At 52.1% G+C, this 13,263-nt stretch overlaps 1 protein-coding gene and 1 long non-coding RNA gene across 4 annotated transcripts in view; one reads left to right on the top strand and one right to left on the bottom strand.

The window, feature by feature from the left end:
* The first annotated feature begins 345 nt into the window (after positions 1-345).
* LOC127586991 (uncharacterized) lies at positions 346-1,638 on the top strand. The gene is made up of 2 exons (XR_007958734.1): positions 346-491; positions 1,069-1,638. It is a non-coding gene; the product is annotated as an uncharacterized LOC127586991 (long non-coding RNA).
* A 1,680-nt stretch (positions 1,639-3,318) lies between these two features.
* Positions 3,319-13,263, bottom strand: part of LOC127586985 (mitogen-activated protein kinase kinase kinase kinase 2-like) — a 50,615-nt gene continuing 40,670 nt past the window's right edge. For all 3 annotated transcript variants that reach the window (XM_052045053.1, XM_052045051.1, XM_052045052.1), the window contains 12 exons: positions 13,174-13,258; positions 12,695-12,774; positions 12,118-12,178; positions 11,666-11,789; positions 10,526-10,584; positions 9,874-9,977; positions 7,539-7,716; positions 6,512-6,580; positions 5,179-5,265; positions 4,409-4,479; positions 4,056-4,111; positions 3,319-3,567 (listed from right to left, as the gene is read on the bottom strand). In XM_052045053.1, coding sequence (XP_051901013.1) covers positions 3,480-3,567; positions 4,056-4,111; positions 4,409-4,479; positions 5,179-5,265; positions 6,512-6,580; positions 7,539-7,716; positions 9,874-9,977; positions 10,526-10,584; positions 11,666-11,789; positions 12,118-12,178; positions 12,695-12,774; positions 13,174-13,258 — 1,062 coding nt within the window. In that variant the 3' untranslated portion in view covers positions 3,319-3,479. The remainder of the gene's footprint in view (positions 3,568-4,055; positions 4,112-4,408; positions 4,480-5,178; positions 5,266-6,511; positions 6,581-7,538; positions 7,717-9,873; positions 9,978-10,525; positions 10,585-11,665; positions 11,790-12,117; positions 12,179-12,694; positions 12,775-13,173; positions 13,259-13,263) is intronic.

Raw genomic sequence — 13,263 nt, 5'->3', positions numbered from 1 at the left:
ACCTGTCCAAATATCTTTTAAATATCGTTATTGTACTCATCTCAACAGCTGGCAGCTCGTTCCATATACCAACCATCCTCTGCGTGGTTGCTGCCCCCCACCCACCCCACCCTAAACTTGTACCCTCTGGTTCTTGGTTCCCTATCCCTGGGAAAAAGACTGTGTGCATTCACCCTATCTATGCCCTTCATAATTTGATACACCTCCATAAGGTCACCCCTCAGTCTCCTACGCTCCAAGGAATGAAGTCCCAGCCTGCCCAACCTCTCTCCATAACTGAGGTCCTCGAGTCCCGGCAACACTCTCGTAAATCTTCTTTGCACTCTTTCCAGTTTATCTGCTGTTTGTCACATCCTCCAAGAACACAAGATTAGTCGAACGTGACTTCCATTTCAGAACTCTATGCTGACTCTGCTCAATCGTCTATGTGCTATTAGTCCACCCTTCTTATAGATTCCAGTATTTCCTCTACACTGACGGAAGGTGAACAGGTTGGTAGTTTCCTCTCTTCCTCCTTTCTCAAATACGATAATACTCCGATAATCCGCTTTCCAATTGTTCTGCATCCGGCTCACCGGGTGACACTTCCCGCAATCCCTTGAAACTCACCCAACCTCCGACACTGGCTCTGTGTGGAGATTGCATGTTTTCCCTGTGACCCTGTGGGTTTCCCCCCAGTTTTTTCCCACATCCCAATGACGTGCAGGGTTGGTGGGATAATTGCCCCTGGTGTGTGGGTGAGTTGTGAGAACGTGGGGAGAATGAAATGGGTTAGAGCAGAATTGGTGTAAAAAGGTGCTCAATGGTCGGCTCTGTGTGGGTTTCCTCCGGGTGCTCCGGTTTCCTCCCACATTCCAAAGACGTACGGGTTAGGAAGTTGTGGCCATGCTATGTTGGCGGTGGAAGCATGGCGACACTTGCGGGCTGCCCCCAGAGCACCCTACGCAAAAGATGCATTTCACTGTGTGTTTCAATGTACATGTGACTAATAAAGAAATCTTATCTTATAACATACTTGGTGGGCTGAAGGGCCTGTTTCTGAGCTGGTGTATCTCTGTCACTCATCAGGGCTGTTGAAAGTGTCCTGACTGGTTGCATCATTATCTGGTACAACAATTCAAATGCACAGAAACACAAGAAGCTGCAGAGAGTAGTGGACTCAGCCCAACACATCACGGGCACATCCCTCCCCACCATCGGGAGTATCTACAGGAGGCGCTGCCTCAAGAAGGCAACATCCATCATCAAAGATCCCCACCATCCGGGCCGTGCCGTCTTCTCGCAGCTCCCATCGGGCAGGAGGTACAGAAGCCTGAAGTCCCACACCACCAGGTTCAGGAACAGCTACTTCCCTTCAACCATTCGGTTCTTGAACCAACCGGCACAACCCTAATCACTACCCCTGCAACATTATGACCATTTTTAATCACCTTGCACTAAAATGAACATTTTTTTTGTTCTAATTGTGTTCTTTCTTGTTAAAATTGTGTACAATTTATGTTTGTTTTTCTTGTGAATGTTGCATATCTGATGCTCTGTGCCTGTGATGCTGCTGCAGGTAAGTTTTTCATTGCACCTGTGCACACACAGACTTGTGCATCTGACAGTAAACTCCAATAAACTAAAATTTGACTCTTTCCTGCACTCCCTAACTTTACCAGGTTCACTGGGAAATGTATTATAGAACAGTCCAGCACAGGAACAGGCCCTTCGGCCCACAAGGTCTGTGCCAAACACAATGCCAACTTAAACTAAATCCCTTCTGCCTGCACATGGTCCATATCCCTCCATTTTCTGAATATTCAAGTGCCTATAGAAAAACTTGAATGCCTCTATCATATCTGCCTCCACCCCCACCCCTGGCAGCACATTCCAGGCACCCACTACTCCCTGTGTAAAAATAAACTTGCCCCTTACATCTCCTTTAAACTCTCCCCTTCTCAAATGCATGCCTTCTTATATTCAACACTTCTACCCTGGGAAAAAGATTCTGGCTGTCTACCCTATCTATGCCTCCCATAATTTCATAAACTTCCACAGTATTATAGTTCTATGTAATAACTAACTGAGTTAAACATGTGTTGTGTATTAAATAGGAATAACATCTGGGAAAATCTGCCAGTCAACATCAGAGTCACAAGTTTTGCCAGGTGAAGAGTTTTACTGTAGTTGCTTGTTGCCCTGTAGTTGAAGCCTCCGGCCAGTGGGTGGAGGTATGGAGCAGTTACAGAACTGATTCTCCCTCTGCAGACACCGCCTGCCCCGCTGAGTGTTTTCGCCACTTGTTTTTACCTCAGGTGTCCAGCATCTGCAAAGATTTTTTGTTGATTTCCTCACCCGTGTGTATCACCAATAAACATACAACACGGAAACCAACTGACATCTTCTTACGTTTCGTTGACTTTTCACCATTTTGGGGGTGGCCACAGTTGTGATGCAGGAAACGCAGCAGCCAATTTGCACACAGCAAGATCCCACAAACAACATGATCGGTCTCCTGGTCTCCTGCTACATACAAATTAGGAGCAGTAGGCCACTCGGCCTCTCAAACCTGCTGCCCCATTCGGGAAGATCTGACTGTAACCTCAGCTTTTCACTTGCCACTCCTAGTAACCTTCAACCCCTTACTTACTGAGAAAACTGCCTTAAAACTATTCAAAAATTTCCACTGAACTTTGAGGAAGAAAGTTGGAGAGAAGATTTCCCAGGATAGAACATAAAACAGTACAGCACAAGAACAGGCCCGTCAGCCCACAATGTTGTGCCGAACTAATTAAACACCTAACTAAACTAATCCCCTCTGCCTGCACATGATCCGTATCCCTCCATTCCCTGCACATTCATGTGCTTATTAAGAGCCTCTTAAAAGCCTCTATCGTATTTGCCTCCACATTCCAGGCACCCACCGCTCTCTGTGTAAAACAAAATTTCCCCGCACATCTTTGAACTTTCCCCCCTCACCTTAAATGCACACCCTGTAGTATTAGACATTTTGACCCTGGGAAAAAGATATTGCCTGTCTACTCTATCTGTGCCTCTCATAGTTTTATAACTTTCTATCAGGTCTCCCCACAGCCTCCGCCGCTCCAGAGAGAACAACCCAAGTTTGTCCAATCTCTCCTTGTAGCACATGTCCTCTCATCCAGACAGCATCCTGGTGAACCTCTTCTGCACCCTCTCCAAAGTTACAGAGACAGGGAGGGGTGTAGGGGCCGGAGGGGGTTACAGAGATAGGGCGAGGGGGGCGGTGGGTGGGTACAAATGTTTTGAAGCTGGCTCGATCCAACCACCAGTAAATCGCTCCAATTAAAATGCCACTTTTATTATACAATTACATTTAAATAATAATTAACAAACATCTCCTGTCACCTCCGCCTGGGGTTCCTTCTCTGCTTCTCTGAGATGTACACAGCTTCCGGCTGGGTGTGTTGGGGAGGGGGGGCGGGGGTGGTGTTGGTTCAAGTCCCCACCTCCCAGGGTCAGAAGCTGCTCTCGTGTCCTGTCAGGATGTAGAGGTTGCTCTGAGCCTCGGGGTGGTCGGTGGGGGTGCTCTCCAGGATAATGTCCCTGCAGGAGGCAGAGGGAAGCAACAGCGTCACCAAACAACAGCACACGTGGGATCCTGCAGGGCCAGCAGGCCACCCTGCCCATCATAGCCCTGCTGGCCCATGGACGGAGCCTCTCGAATGGTCCCACTTCTCACCATAGCCCTCACCTTTCGTCCAGATCATTTATACAACACGAGACATCCCCCGACCACACATGGACTTGCCGTGTTATCCCTGGGTTCACAGGTGATCTGACAGGGGGTGGGGAAAGAGGAGCTCTGGGGTGGTTGAAGGGACTTGGTGGGCAGAGAACTATTGGAAGTGGGGTAGGAGGAGGGGGCCCAGAAATGAGAGGCAGAATCGTTTATTACAGAGACAGGGAGGGGTGTAGGGGCCGGAGGGGGTTACAGGGATGGGGAGGGGCGGAGAGGGCTGCGGATGTTTTTGGAAAGGTGGGTGTGGGTGTCAGAGTGGATTCCCGAACCCCACCCACACCAAGAGTCTCACCGCTGGGTGCCCAGTACACGGAACTTTCGAGTTTCATCTGTGATCTCCTGAGTTACCTGTGACAGGAAGATAAAATACATAATAAACCATTCATGGTTATACAGTGACAGACCTGTTCCCACCGGTACCGTACACCAGTGTTATACAGCAACAGACCCGTCCCCACTGGTACCGTACCCCAGTGTTATACAGCGACGGACCTGCCCCCACTGGTACCATACCCCGGTGTCATACAGCGACAGACCCGCCCCCACCGGTACCATACCCCAGTGTTATACAGTGACAGACCCGTCCCCACCGGTACTGTACTCCAGTGTTATACAGCAACAGACCCACCCCCACCGGTACTGTACCTCATTTGAGTGGAGGCTCTGCCCTTGCATTCCGTGTGTCCAGAACGCCAGCACACTGTCCTGCAGACAAACTGCACAATGGAGACACATGGGTGAGTGTGGGTTCTGCCCTCCTGTCCCCTCACCCTTTGTCGTACAGGAATGACACTGCCTGGAGGCTGGGTCACCATGGCGATTCCAGGACGGGATGGGAAGCTGAGATTGAACAGTGGGGTTTAGTGGGGTGGGTGGGCAGTGCACTGTTTATGGGGAGAGCTTGAGTGGGGTCAAGGGGATGACAAGGGTCAGGGGTGACAGAGGTAATAGGGTCACGGACCGAGATAATGGGGTCAGAGGTAAGAGTGACAGGGGTCAGGGAGTCCGAGGGGTGATCGGGGTCGTGGTTTGACAGGGGTCGTAGGTTGGTGAGGGCGGGTGGAGGGGGACCGTCTCCGGGGGCTGATGGGGTCATGGGTGACAATCAGTCTGGATTGAATGGGCCAAACGGCCTGTTTCCGTGGGGCACGACTCCACCACCGTGATGAAAACACTTAAACTACAGCAGAGTCTGCCGATAATAGCAGGATTATTTCCCCTGCAGTGCAGTGGTTGGAGGATAGCCGCAGAATGAATGTGGCCTTAACAGAAATCTGGATGAACAGAGAAACAGCCGTTCACTGTGTGACGTGCCCAGGGTACAGGGTCACATCCTCCAGCAGTATTGTACAACAGCCCACGGTGGCGAGCACGGGGGAGAGCGACACACTGCCCACACCCTCGGGTGCACTCACCCACTGTCTGGACGCAGAATCGGAAGCTCAGGTCTGCCGTCATCCTGTAACTCCTCTCTCCCCGTAAATTCACAATCTTCACACAGTCTGTGGGAGATGATACAATCTCTGCTGACACCGTGGCTGATGCAACCTCCGGACACCCTACACCATTTTACGGCCAACAGTTTTACTCTGGGTCTAACCCGTTCCTTCAGATGCCAGCCCTCAGCAGACTGCATCCTCCCATGTAGTCCCGGGGTAGGGACATGATTGAGATCAGTGAATAGCCACCACGTACTGCATCGGATCATAATAACAGCGAGCGCATGCTAACTCCGCAGGGTGTGGTCTGTGCCGATAGGACGGCAGTCTGCTGTCTAAACAGTGCCATGGGAATGTCTGACACCATAGTCTAGGTGTAGCTTCACTCTGTATCTGACCTGTTTTTCTCGGGACAGTGTGGAGTGTGCTTTACTAACCTGTGCTGTCCCAGTCCTGACTGTATGTGACAGCACAGGGTAGAGAGAGCTTCACTCTGTTTAATCCGTGCCCTGGGAGTGTGATGGGACAGTGTAGAGGGAGCTTCACTCTGTGTCTGACCCCAGGAGTGTGCGATGGGACAGTGTAGAGGAGCTTCACTCTGTGTCTGACCCCAGGAGTGTGCGATGGGACAGTGTAGAGGGAGCTTCACTCTGTGTCTGACCCCAGGAGTGTGCGATGGGACGGTGTAGAGGGAGCTTCACTCTTGTGTCTGACCCGTGCCCCAGGAGTGTGTGACAGGACAGTGTAGAGCTTCACTCTGTGACTATCAACGGGATGGTGGTAGAAGGAGTTTCACTCTGTGTCTGACCCCAGGAGTGTGCGATGGGACAGTGCAGAAGGAGCTTCACCCTGTGTCTGACCCCAGGAGTGTGCGATGGGACAGTGTAGAAGGAGTTTCACTCTGTGTCTGACCCCAGGAGTGTGCGATGGGACAGTGCAGAAGGAGCTTCACCCTGTGTCTGACCCCGGGAGTGTGTGATGGGACAGTGTAGAGGGAGCTTCACTCTGTGTCTGACCCCAGGAGTGTGTGATGGGACAGTGTAGAGGGAGCTTCACCCTGTGTCTGACCCCAGGAGTGTGCGATGGGACAGTGTGGAGGGAGCTTCACTCTGTGTCTGACCCCAGGAGTGTGTGATGGGACGGTGTAGAGGGAGCTTCACTCCGTTTTAACCTGGGCTGTCCCTGCCTCGAGCATGTTCAAAGGGACAGTGAGAGTTTTATTCTGCATCAAACTGTCCCTGGCCAGGGGTAATTTAAAGGCACCCCCAGTAAAGATGTAAATGAAGGAATACCAGTATGATGCACTTACTGTCGATGCAAACCAGAACACTGTCTCTGTCCAGCTGGGATACGTGGCTGGCGTTCAGTAGAGAGGTCTCTGCCAAAAACCACAGGAGAGAAAGCCATGAGTTAAACCGCACTGTCCGTGTGGTCCCATCCACAGCACCTCCCCAGCCCGCACTCTCACTGCTAAACCCCCTTCCCTGTCACACACAGAAGCAGCGCTCTGGACACACACACAGGAGGATCGTCACACGCAATCGGACATCGTTTGGCATCGGAGCTCTGAAGAAGCTCAGCGTCAGTTTTAAGGATCATATGGAAGGAGACGAGAGGGGTCCGGCTGCTGAGGAAGCAGGGGGAGGGAAAAATCGGAGGATGAGGGAGGGAGGGGCTGGAATTGGAGGAGGAAGGAGCTCTGAGGGGACAAGGTTGCTGAGAGACGAGTAGGGCGAGACCGCAGATGGTTTGGGCCCCAGGATGGGAATTTCAAAGTCAAGATTTTACTGAGAACCAGTTACTGGTTTCATCAGTGAGAACAGGATGGGGTGGGTTGAATGGGGGGGGGGGGGGGACATGGGGGGCTGGGGGGGGGGGGGGCGCGTTGGGGGGCACATCAGGAGTATCTACAGGAGGTACAGGGATCCAAAGGTCCCACCATCTGGGCCGTGCCATCTTCTCGCAGCTCCTATCAGGCAGGAGGTACAGAAGCCTGAAGTCCCACACCACCATGTTCAGGAACAGCCACTTCCCTTCAACCATTCGGTTCTTGAACCAACCGGCAAACCCTAATCGCTGCCTCAGTGCAGCAACACTGGGACCATTTTGCACTTTGATGGACTTTTTTCCATTCTAATTGTGTTCTTTCTTGTAAAAATTGTGTTTAATTTATGTTTTTCTTGTGGATGTTGTGTCTCTGATGCGCTGTGCCTGTGATGCTGCTGCAGGTAAGTTTTGCATTGCCCCTGTGCACACATGGACTTGTGCATCTGACAATAACCCCGACTTTGACCGTGACCCGATGCCAGCCGGCGCCGCCCTCTGTCCCACCATACCTGGCCGTGAATGCCGAACCAGGGTCCCGGAAGACACGAGCTGGACGGTCTCGAACTGCAGCACCTGGTTCGGGTGTGCGGGAGCGCGCACCCCCAGACACACCTGTGGGTACTCCTCGTCCGGGAACACCAGCAGCTCGAAGATTTGCAGAGGGTTTGGCAGGGTCATGTTAAATTGCTGCAAGAGAGGGGTGGTTCACGACAGGATCACGGGGCAATTACAGGCAACAACCTACGAGCAAGGCGAGGCCAATTGGCCCCTCGAGACTGTTAACCCATCCTATAAGACAGTGGCAGCTCATTGCAACCACCCATCTCTAATAATTAACTATGCAATTAACTACTTATTTATTAAACATTTTTAATAATAATTGCCAATGATTATAGCAATTATGGATTATGAGTTGATGATGAGGCATTGATCGTGTGGATAGTCAGAGGCTTTTTCCCAGGGCTGAAATGGTGGCCACAAGAGGACACAGGTTAAGCTGCTGGGGAGTAGGTACAGAGGAGATGTCAAGCGTAAGTTTTTTACTCAGAGGTGGTGAGTGTGTGGAATGGGCTGCCAGCAACGGTGGTGGAGGCAGATACGATAGGGTCTTTTAAGAGACTTTTGGATAGGTACATGGAGCTGAGACAAATAGAGGGTTATGGGTAAGCCTAGTAATTTCTAAGGTAGGGACATGTTCAGCACAGCTTTGTGGGCCGAAGGGCCTGAATTGTGCTGTAGGTTTCTATGTTCTAATAAATCACATTTAATTGAAACTACCGATAACAATTTAACTGTTAAACATTAATAACAATTTATCAAAATAATGCAATTGCACCATGATATGCAAGCATTTAAATTATAACATATGAATAATAATTATTGACATACAAATTAGGAGCAGGGAGTCCACTCAGCCCATCGAACCTGCTGCCCCATTCGATAGGATCACAGTTGATTTCACTATACGCTGAACTCCGCTTTCTCATCTACCCTGGTAACCTTTCTCCCCCATAGGTAATTGCACACTTAGTTATGCCATTGATCAGTTAAAAATATTTCAATAATTATTGATACAATTGCATTAATTAAATCACAATAGGAACATATAGGGTTATACAGCACAGAAACAGGCCCTTCAGCCCATCTCGTCTATGCCAACCAAATTACCTACTTGAGCTAGTCCCATCTGCCTGGGTTTGGCCATGTCCCTCTAAACCTTTCCTATCCACGTACCTGTCCAAGTGTCTTGTAAATGTTGTAATTGTACCTGCCTCTACCACTCCCTCTGGCAGCTCGTTCCATATTACCCACCCGCCTCTGTGTGAACAAAGTTGCCCCTCAGGTCTTCCCCCTCTCACCTTAAACCTCTGCCCTCCAGTTCTAGACTCCCCTATCCTGGGAAAAGACTGTGAACATCCACCTTATCTACACCCCTCGTGATTTTATCTATACAAGGTCACCCCTCAGCCTCCTTCGCTCCAGAGAAAACAGTCCCAGCCTGTCCAGCCCCTCCTTACAAATGGAGCCCTCCAGTCCCAGTAACATCCTCGTGAAACTTCTCTGCACCTCTCCAGCTTAATGACATCCTTCCTATAGCTGGGCGACCAGAACTGCACACAACACCCCAAGTGCGGTCTCACCATCAACTTATACAGCGTAACATGATGTCCCAGCTCCTGTACTCAGGAATATAATTCTTATTTGCATAATTAAATATAAACTAACCACAAAATAAGTAACTGCATAATTGCTATATATAAATCAGTTACAACAAATAACTAATAATAATAATGAGATGATAGGGGAGAAGATCGTTCGGCCCATCGAGCCTGTTCTGCCTCTCATGGCTGATCTTTTCCCTTTGGCCAACTCTTCCTGCCAGTCCCAAAGCTCTCTATCGCACCCAAAATTCGACAGCCCTCAGCCCTGTCTACACCCACAGCGTGCTCAACCCTGGGTTGGAGGATTCGAAGAGTTCAGAGTCAGCGGAGAAGAAACCTCCCTGCATCTCGGCACGACGTGACTGAGCCCTTGTCCCCAGTGTGTCCCCTCAATGACAGAGGACTTCTCCAGGGGAAGCCCATCCTGTCAATCACTAACAAACGTGTGGCTGGAATTTCCCCTCCCCTCCACCTCTGATCACCAAGGTCATCGTCAGCTCCTGATGGGAATCGTGATTCCAGAGTAAAAGCACTCCTGTTTTTCTGATATGTTCCATGATCATAGGATGCTTAGAGGCCAGTGAAGATTGCTTTACTTCCCCCTCGGGTGAGCTGGGAAAGGGAAGAGCTCAGTGGTACACAGCAAGGTTGGGTCACCCCCAGGGGCAGTCAGACTAGTTACCTTGAGCAGCAGGAACTTCTGCAGAGGCTCGTACCACTGCATCAGGATGATGGCATTCTCCAGGGCCCCGCACAAGAAGGTAGCCTTTGTGTATGGATTCCTCACTGCAGAGAGAGAGAGGAATACAACACATAACTAAACTCGGACAAAACCGCAGTCCTACCTGGGACTTCACTGGGGATCAGCGTCACAGATCAGCGAGTTAAAGGATCACAGGTTATATAGGGGGAGTGGATTACAGGCTGGGAAGTAATTCAGGGTTTCGAGGGGTTTATTTATGGAATAACATCCCCAGGAGTGAGTTACAGGCTGGGATCTGATCCAGGGGTTCGGGAGTGGGGTTTATATAAAGAATAACAGATCCCCGGGAGTGGGTTACAGGCTGGGATCTGATCCAGGGGTTCGGGAGTGGGGTTTATATAAAGAATAACAGATCCCGGGAATGGGTTACAGGCTGGGATCTGATCCAGGGGTTCGGGAGTGGGGTTATATATAGAATAACAGATCCCCAGGAGTGGGTTACAGGCTGGGATTTGATCCTGGGGTTAAGGTCTGGAATAACAGGAAATGTGGGCTTGCCGGAAGCAGCTGTGGGATTTGTTGGCGACCTCACAGCTGGTCCGCTCCAGCTGACGGGATCGTCCTTCCTTACCTGCACAGCACTTCCTGCAGCCCTTGCTGTCTGGGATTTTCCAGGACGCAGCAAACTTCCTGCAAGGGGATCAGACGGTCAGCTTTGTCCACAGCGCAGACCCACTGTTCCCTCCCATCCCGGGCACACGTGGCCGGCCCCAGGGTCACCTCCAGCAGCAGTGGATGAGGGGGCTGGAGAGATCCCAGCACTAACCCGTCCTCACACAGGACGGTGGGCACAGAGAGTTCACCCCGCAGACCCCAACTGCCCCAACACCCTGCCTTACACGGAGGGTTTTGAACAGACAAGACCTCGAGCAACAAAAGTGAATTCCAACAGGTTGGGGTGTGGATCACAGCCCAGGTTAGAGAAGATGGGCTGAAGCGCCCATTTTTCTGAGCTGTGTGACTCTCTGAGGAGGAATTTCTTCAGCCAGGGCGGTGAATATGTGGAATTCATTGCCACAGATGGTTGGAGGCCAAGTCATGGGTGTATTTAAAGCAGAGGTTGATAGGTTCTTGATTAGTAAGGACGTCAAAAGTTACGGGGAGAAGGCAGGAGAATGGGTTGAGAGGGAAAAATAAATCAGCCATGGTCGAATGGTGGAGCAGACTCAATGGGCTGAATGGCCTGATTCTGCTCCCAAGTCTTATGAGACACTGAGGTGAGAAATCCTCACTCAGAGAGAGTCTGTGCACTATTTGAGGGACTGGCTGTTGCTCCCGTTCTCCAGTTTCAGGCCCCTCCTTCATCACCCTCTGCACAACCCCAAGGTCCCCAAACACTCTGCCGCCTCCCAAGTCCAGCCCGCTCCCTCCTCCTCACTGACCCACACCGGCACCCGCTGTCGTTTCAAAACAACCCTCGTGCCCACCACCCACCCCCCCCCGACCCACCGAATTCCAATCCCCTGGTCCGCAATCTCCTCCACACACCACCCCCAGTCTCTCAACCCCTCCTCCATCCCAATCCCCACACTCCTCCCACCCAGATGCAGAGCAAGACAGAGGGAGGGAGAGCGAGAGGGAGGGAGAGCGAGAGGGAGGGAGAGCGAGAGGGAGGGAGAGCGAGAGGGAGGGAGAGCGAGAGCAGTTGAATTGTACAGGGAGAGGAGGTGATAGGGAGGGGACAGCAGGTTCAGGGTTAGAGGGTACGTACTTGGGGATGATTTTGTCGGTCAGCTTGTTGGTCGGGAGTGAGATGTGAACCTGCCTCTTGTGCAAACTCTTCCTCTGCTCGAACACCGTCACCAGATTGTGGGAGTACAGTTGTAGGGACTTCCCTGGAACACGGAGAGAGGGAAGCAAACACAGGGAGTGCCGCGCTGCGGAAGGGGTGGCGGGGAGGGAGTGCCACGCTGCGGGAAGGAGTGCCGTGCTGTGGGAGGGGTGGCGGGGAGTGCCGCGCTGCGGGAGGGATGGCGGGGAGGGAGTGCCGCGCTGCGGGAAGGAGTGCCGTGCTGTGGGAGGGGTGGCGGGGAGGGAGTGCCGCGCTGCGGGAAGGAGTGGTGAGGAGGGAGAACCACGCTGTGGGAGGGAGTGCCGTTGTGTGGTCATCCACAGGCCCCTGAGTGGACACCGGAGGAGTGAGGGACAGAGGAGGTTACTCACCAGTGACAGACATCAGGACGTTATTCATGACAAACAGCCAGGAGCATCGGTGAGGAAGCAGCTGTGGAAACAGGGACATAGCGAGGAGAGGGTTTACATCAGAGAGTCATCGGATCGTGAACAATTGACACATACCGCGACCACAGTGTGTGTGGGACCCATCCCTCAGTGTGTGTGTGTGTGTGTGTGTGTGACCCGTTCCCCAGTGAGGGTCAGAGAGTGTGTGTGTGTGTGTGTGTGTGTGTGTGAGAGACCCGTCCCCCAGTGAGGGTCAGAGAGTGTGTGTGTGTGTGTGTGTGTGTGTGTGTGTGTGTGTGTGTGTGTGTGTGTGAGACCCATCCCCCGGTGAGGGTCAGTGTGTGTGTGTGGGACCCGTCCCCCAGTGAGGGTCAGCGTGTGTGTGGGACCCGTCCCCCAGTGAGGGTCAGTGTGTGTGTTGGTCCCGCCCCCAGTGAGGGTCAGTGTGTGTGTGGGCCCTGTCCCCAGTGAGGGTCAGTGTGTGTGTGTGGGCCCCGTCCCCCAGTGAGGGTCAGTGTGTGTGTTGTTAGGAGACCGTAACTGAAGGTAAAGCTCCCACCTTTTCTATGGTGTCCTCGTGGAGTTCATTGAGGTTCAGAGTGTAGATTCCTTCCTCAACTCCGAGGATTAAATACTGATCTGAGGCAGGAAATAAAGAACGTTACAGCAGCCAACCTGCCGGATTCACCGTGACCAGAAGCTAGGTGGAAGGGACTGGTTTTCAGGTGCACGTTAAAGGAAGAGGGAGACGGGTGGAGTGGTCTGGGGGGAGCGTCTCCCAGAGCCGGGGTCTGAAGGCAGCATCGCCAGTCCCACCGGCAGTGTGGGTGGGTGTGTGAGTGTGGCTCGGAACGAGGGAACAGGGCTTGGGATGTCCTGAAACAGCCATAATGACTCCCTCCCTCCCACTCCTTCCCTCTCTCTCTAGCACTCCCTCCCACCCTCTCTCTCCCACTCCCTCTCTCGCCATTCCCTTCTCCCCTCCCTCCCCCCTCTCTTCCCCACTCCCTCCCACCCCCTCCCCCCACCCCTCCTTACCTCTTGTCTTGGGATGGATCCACGAGACAGAACAATTTAACTTCAGGGGACACCCGTTGAAGACTTTCGAGAAGCAGGCTCCCATCTGTA

The sequence above is a fragment of the Pristis pectinata genome, chromosome 38 (genome assembly GCF_009764475.1).
Source record: "Pristis pectinata isolate sPriPec2 chromosome 38, sPriPec2.1.pri, whole genome shotgun sequence".
NCBI classification, from domain to species: domain Eukaryota; kingdom Metazoa; phylum Chordata; class Chondrichthyes; order Rhinopristiformes; family Pristidae; genus Pristis; species Pristis pectinata.
Note: the sequence above shows the minus strand (reverse complement) of the source record. Positions and strands in the feature narration are given on the sequence as shown.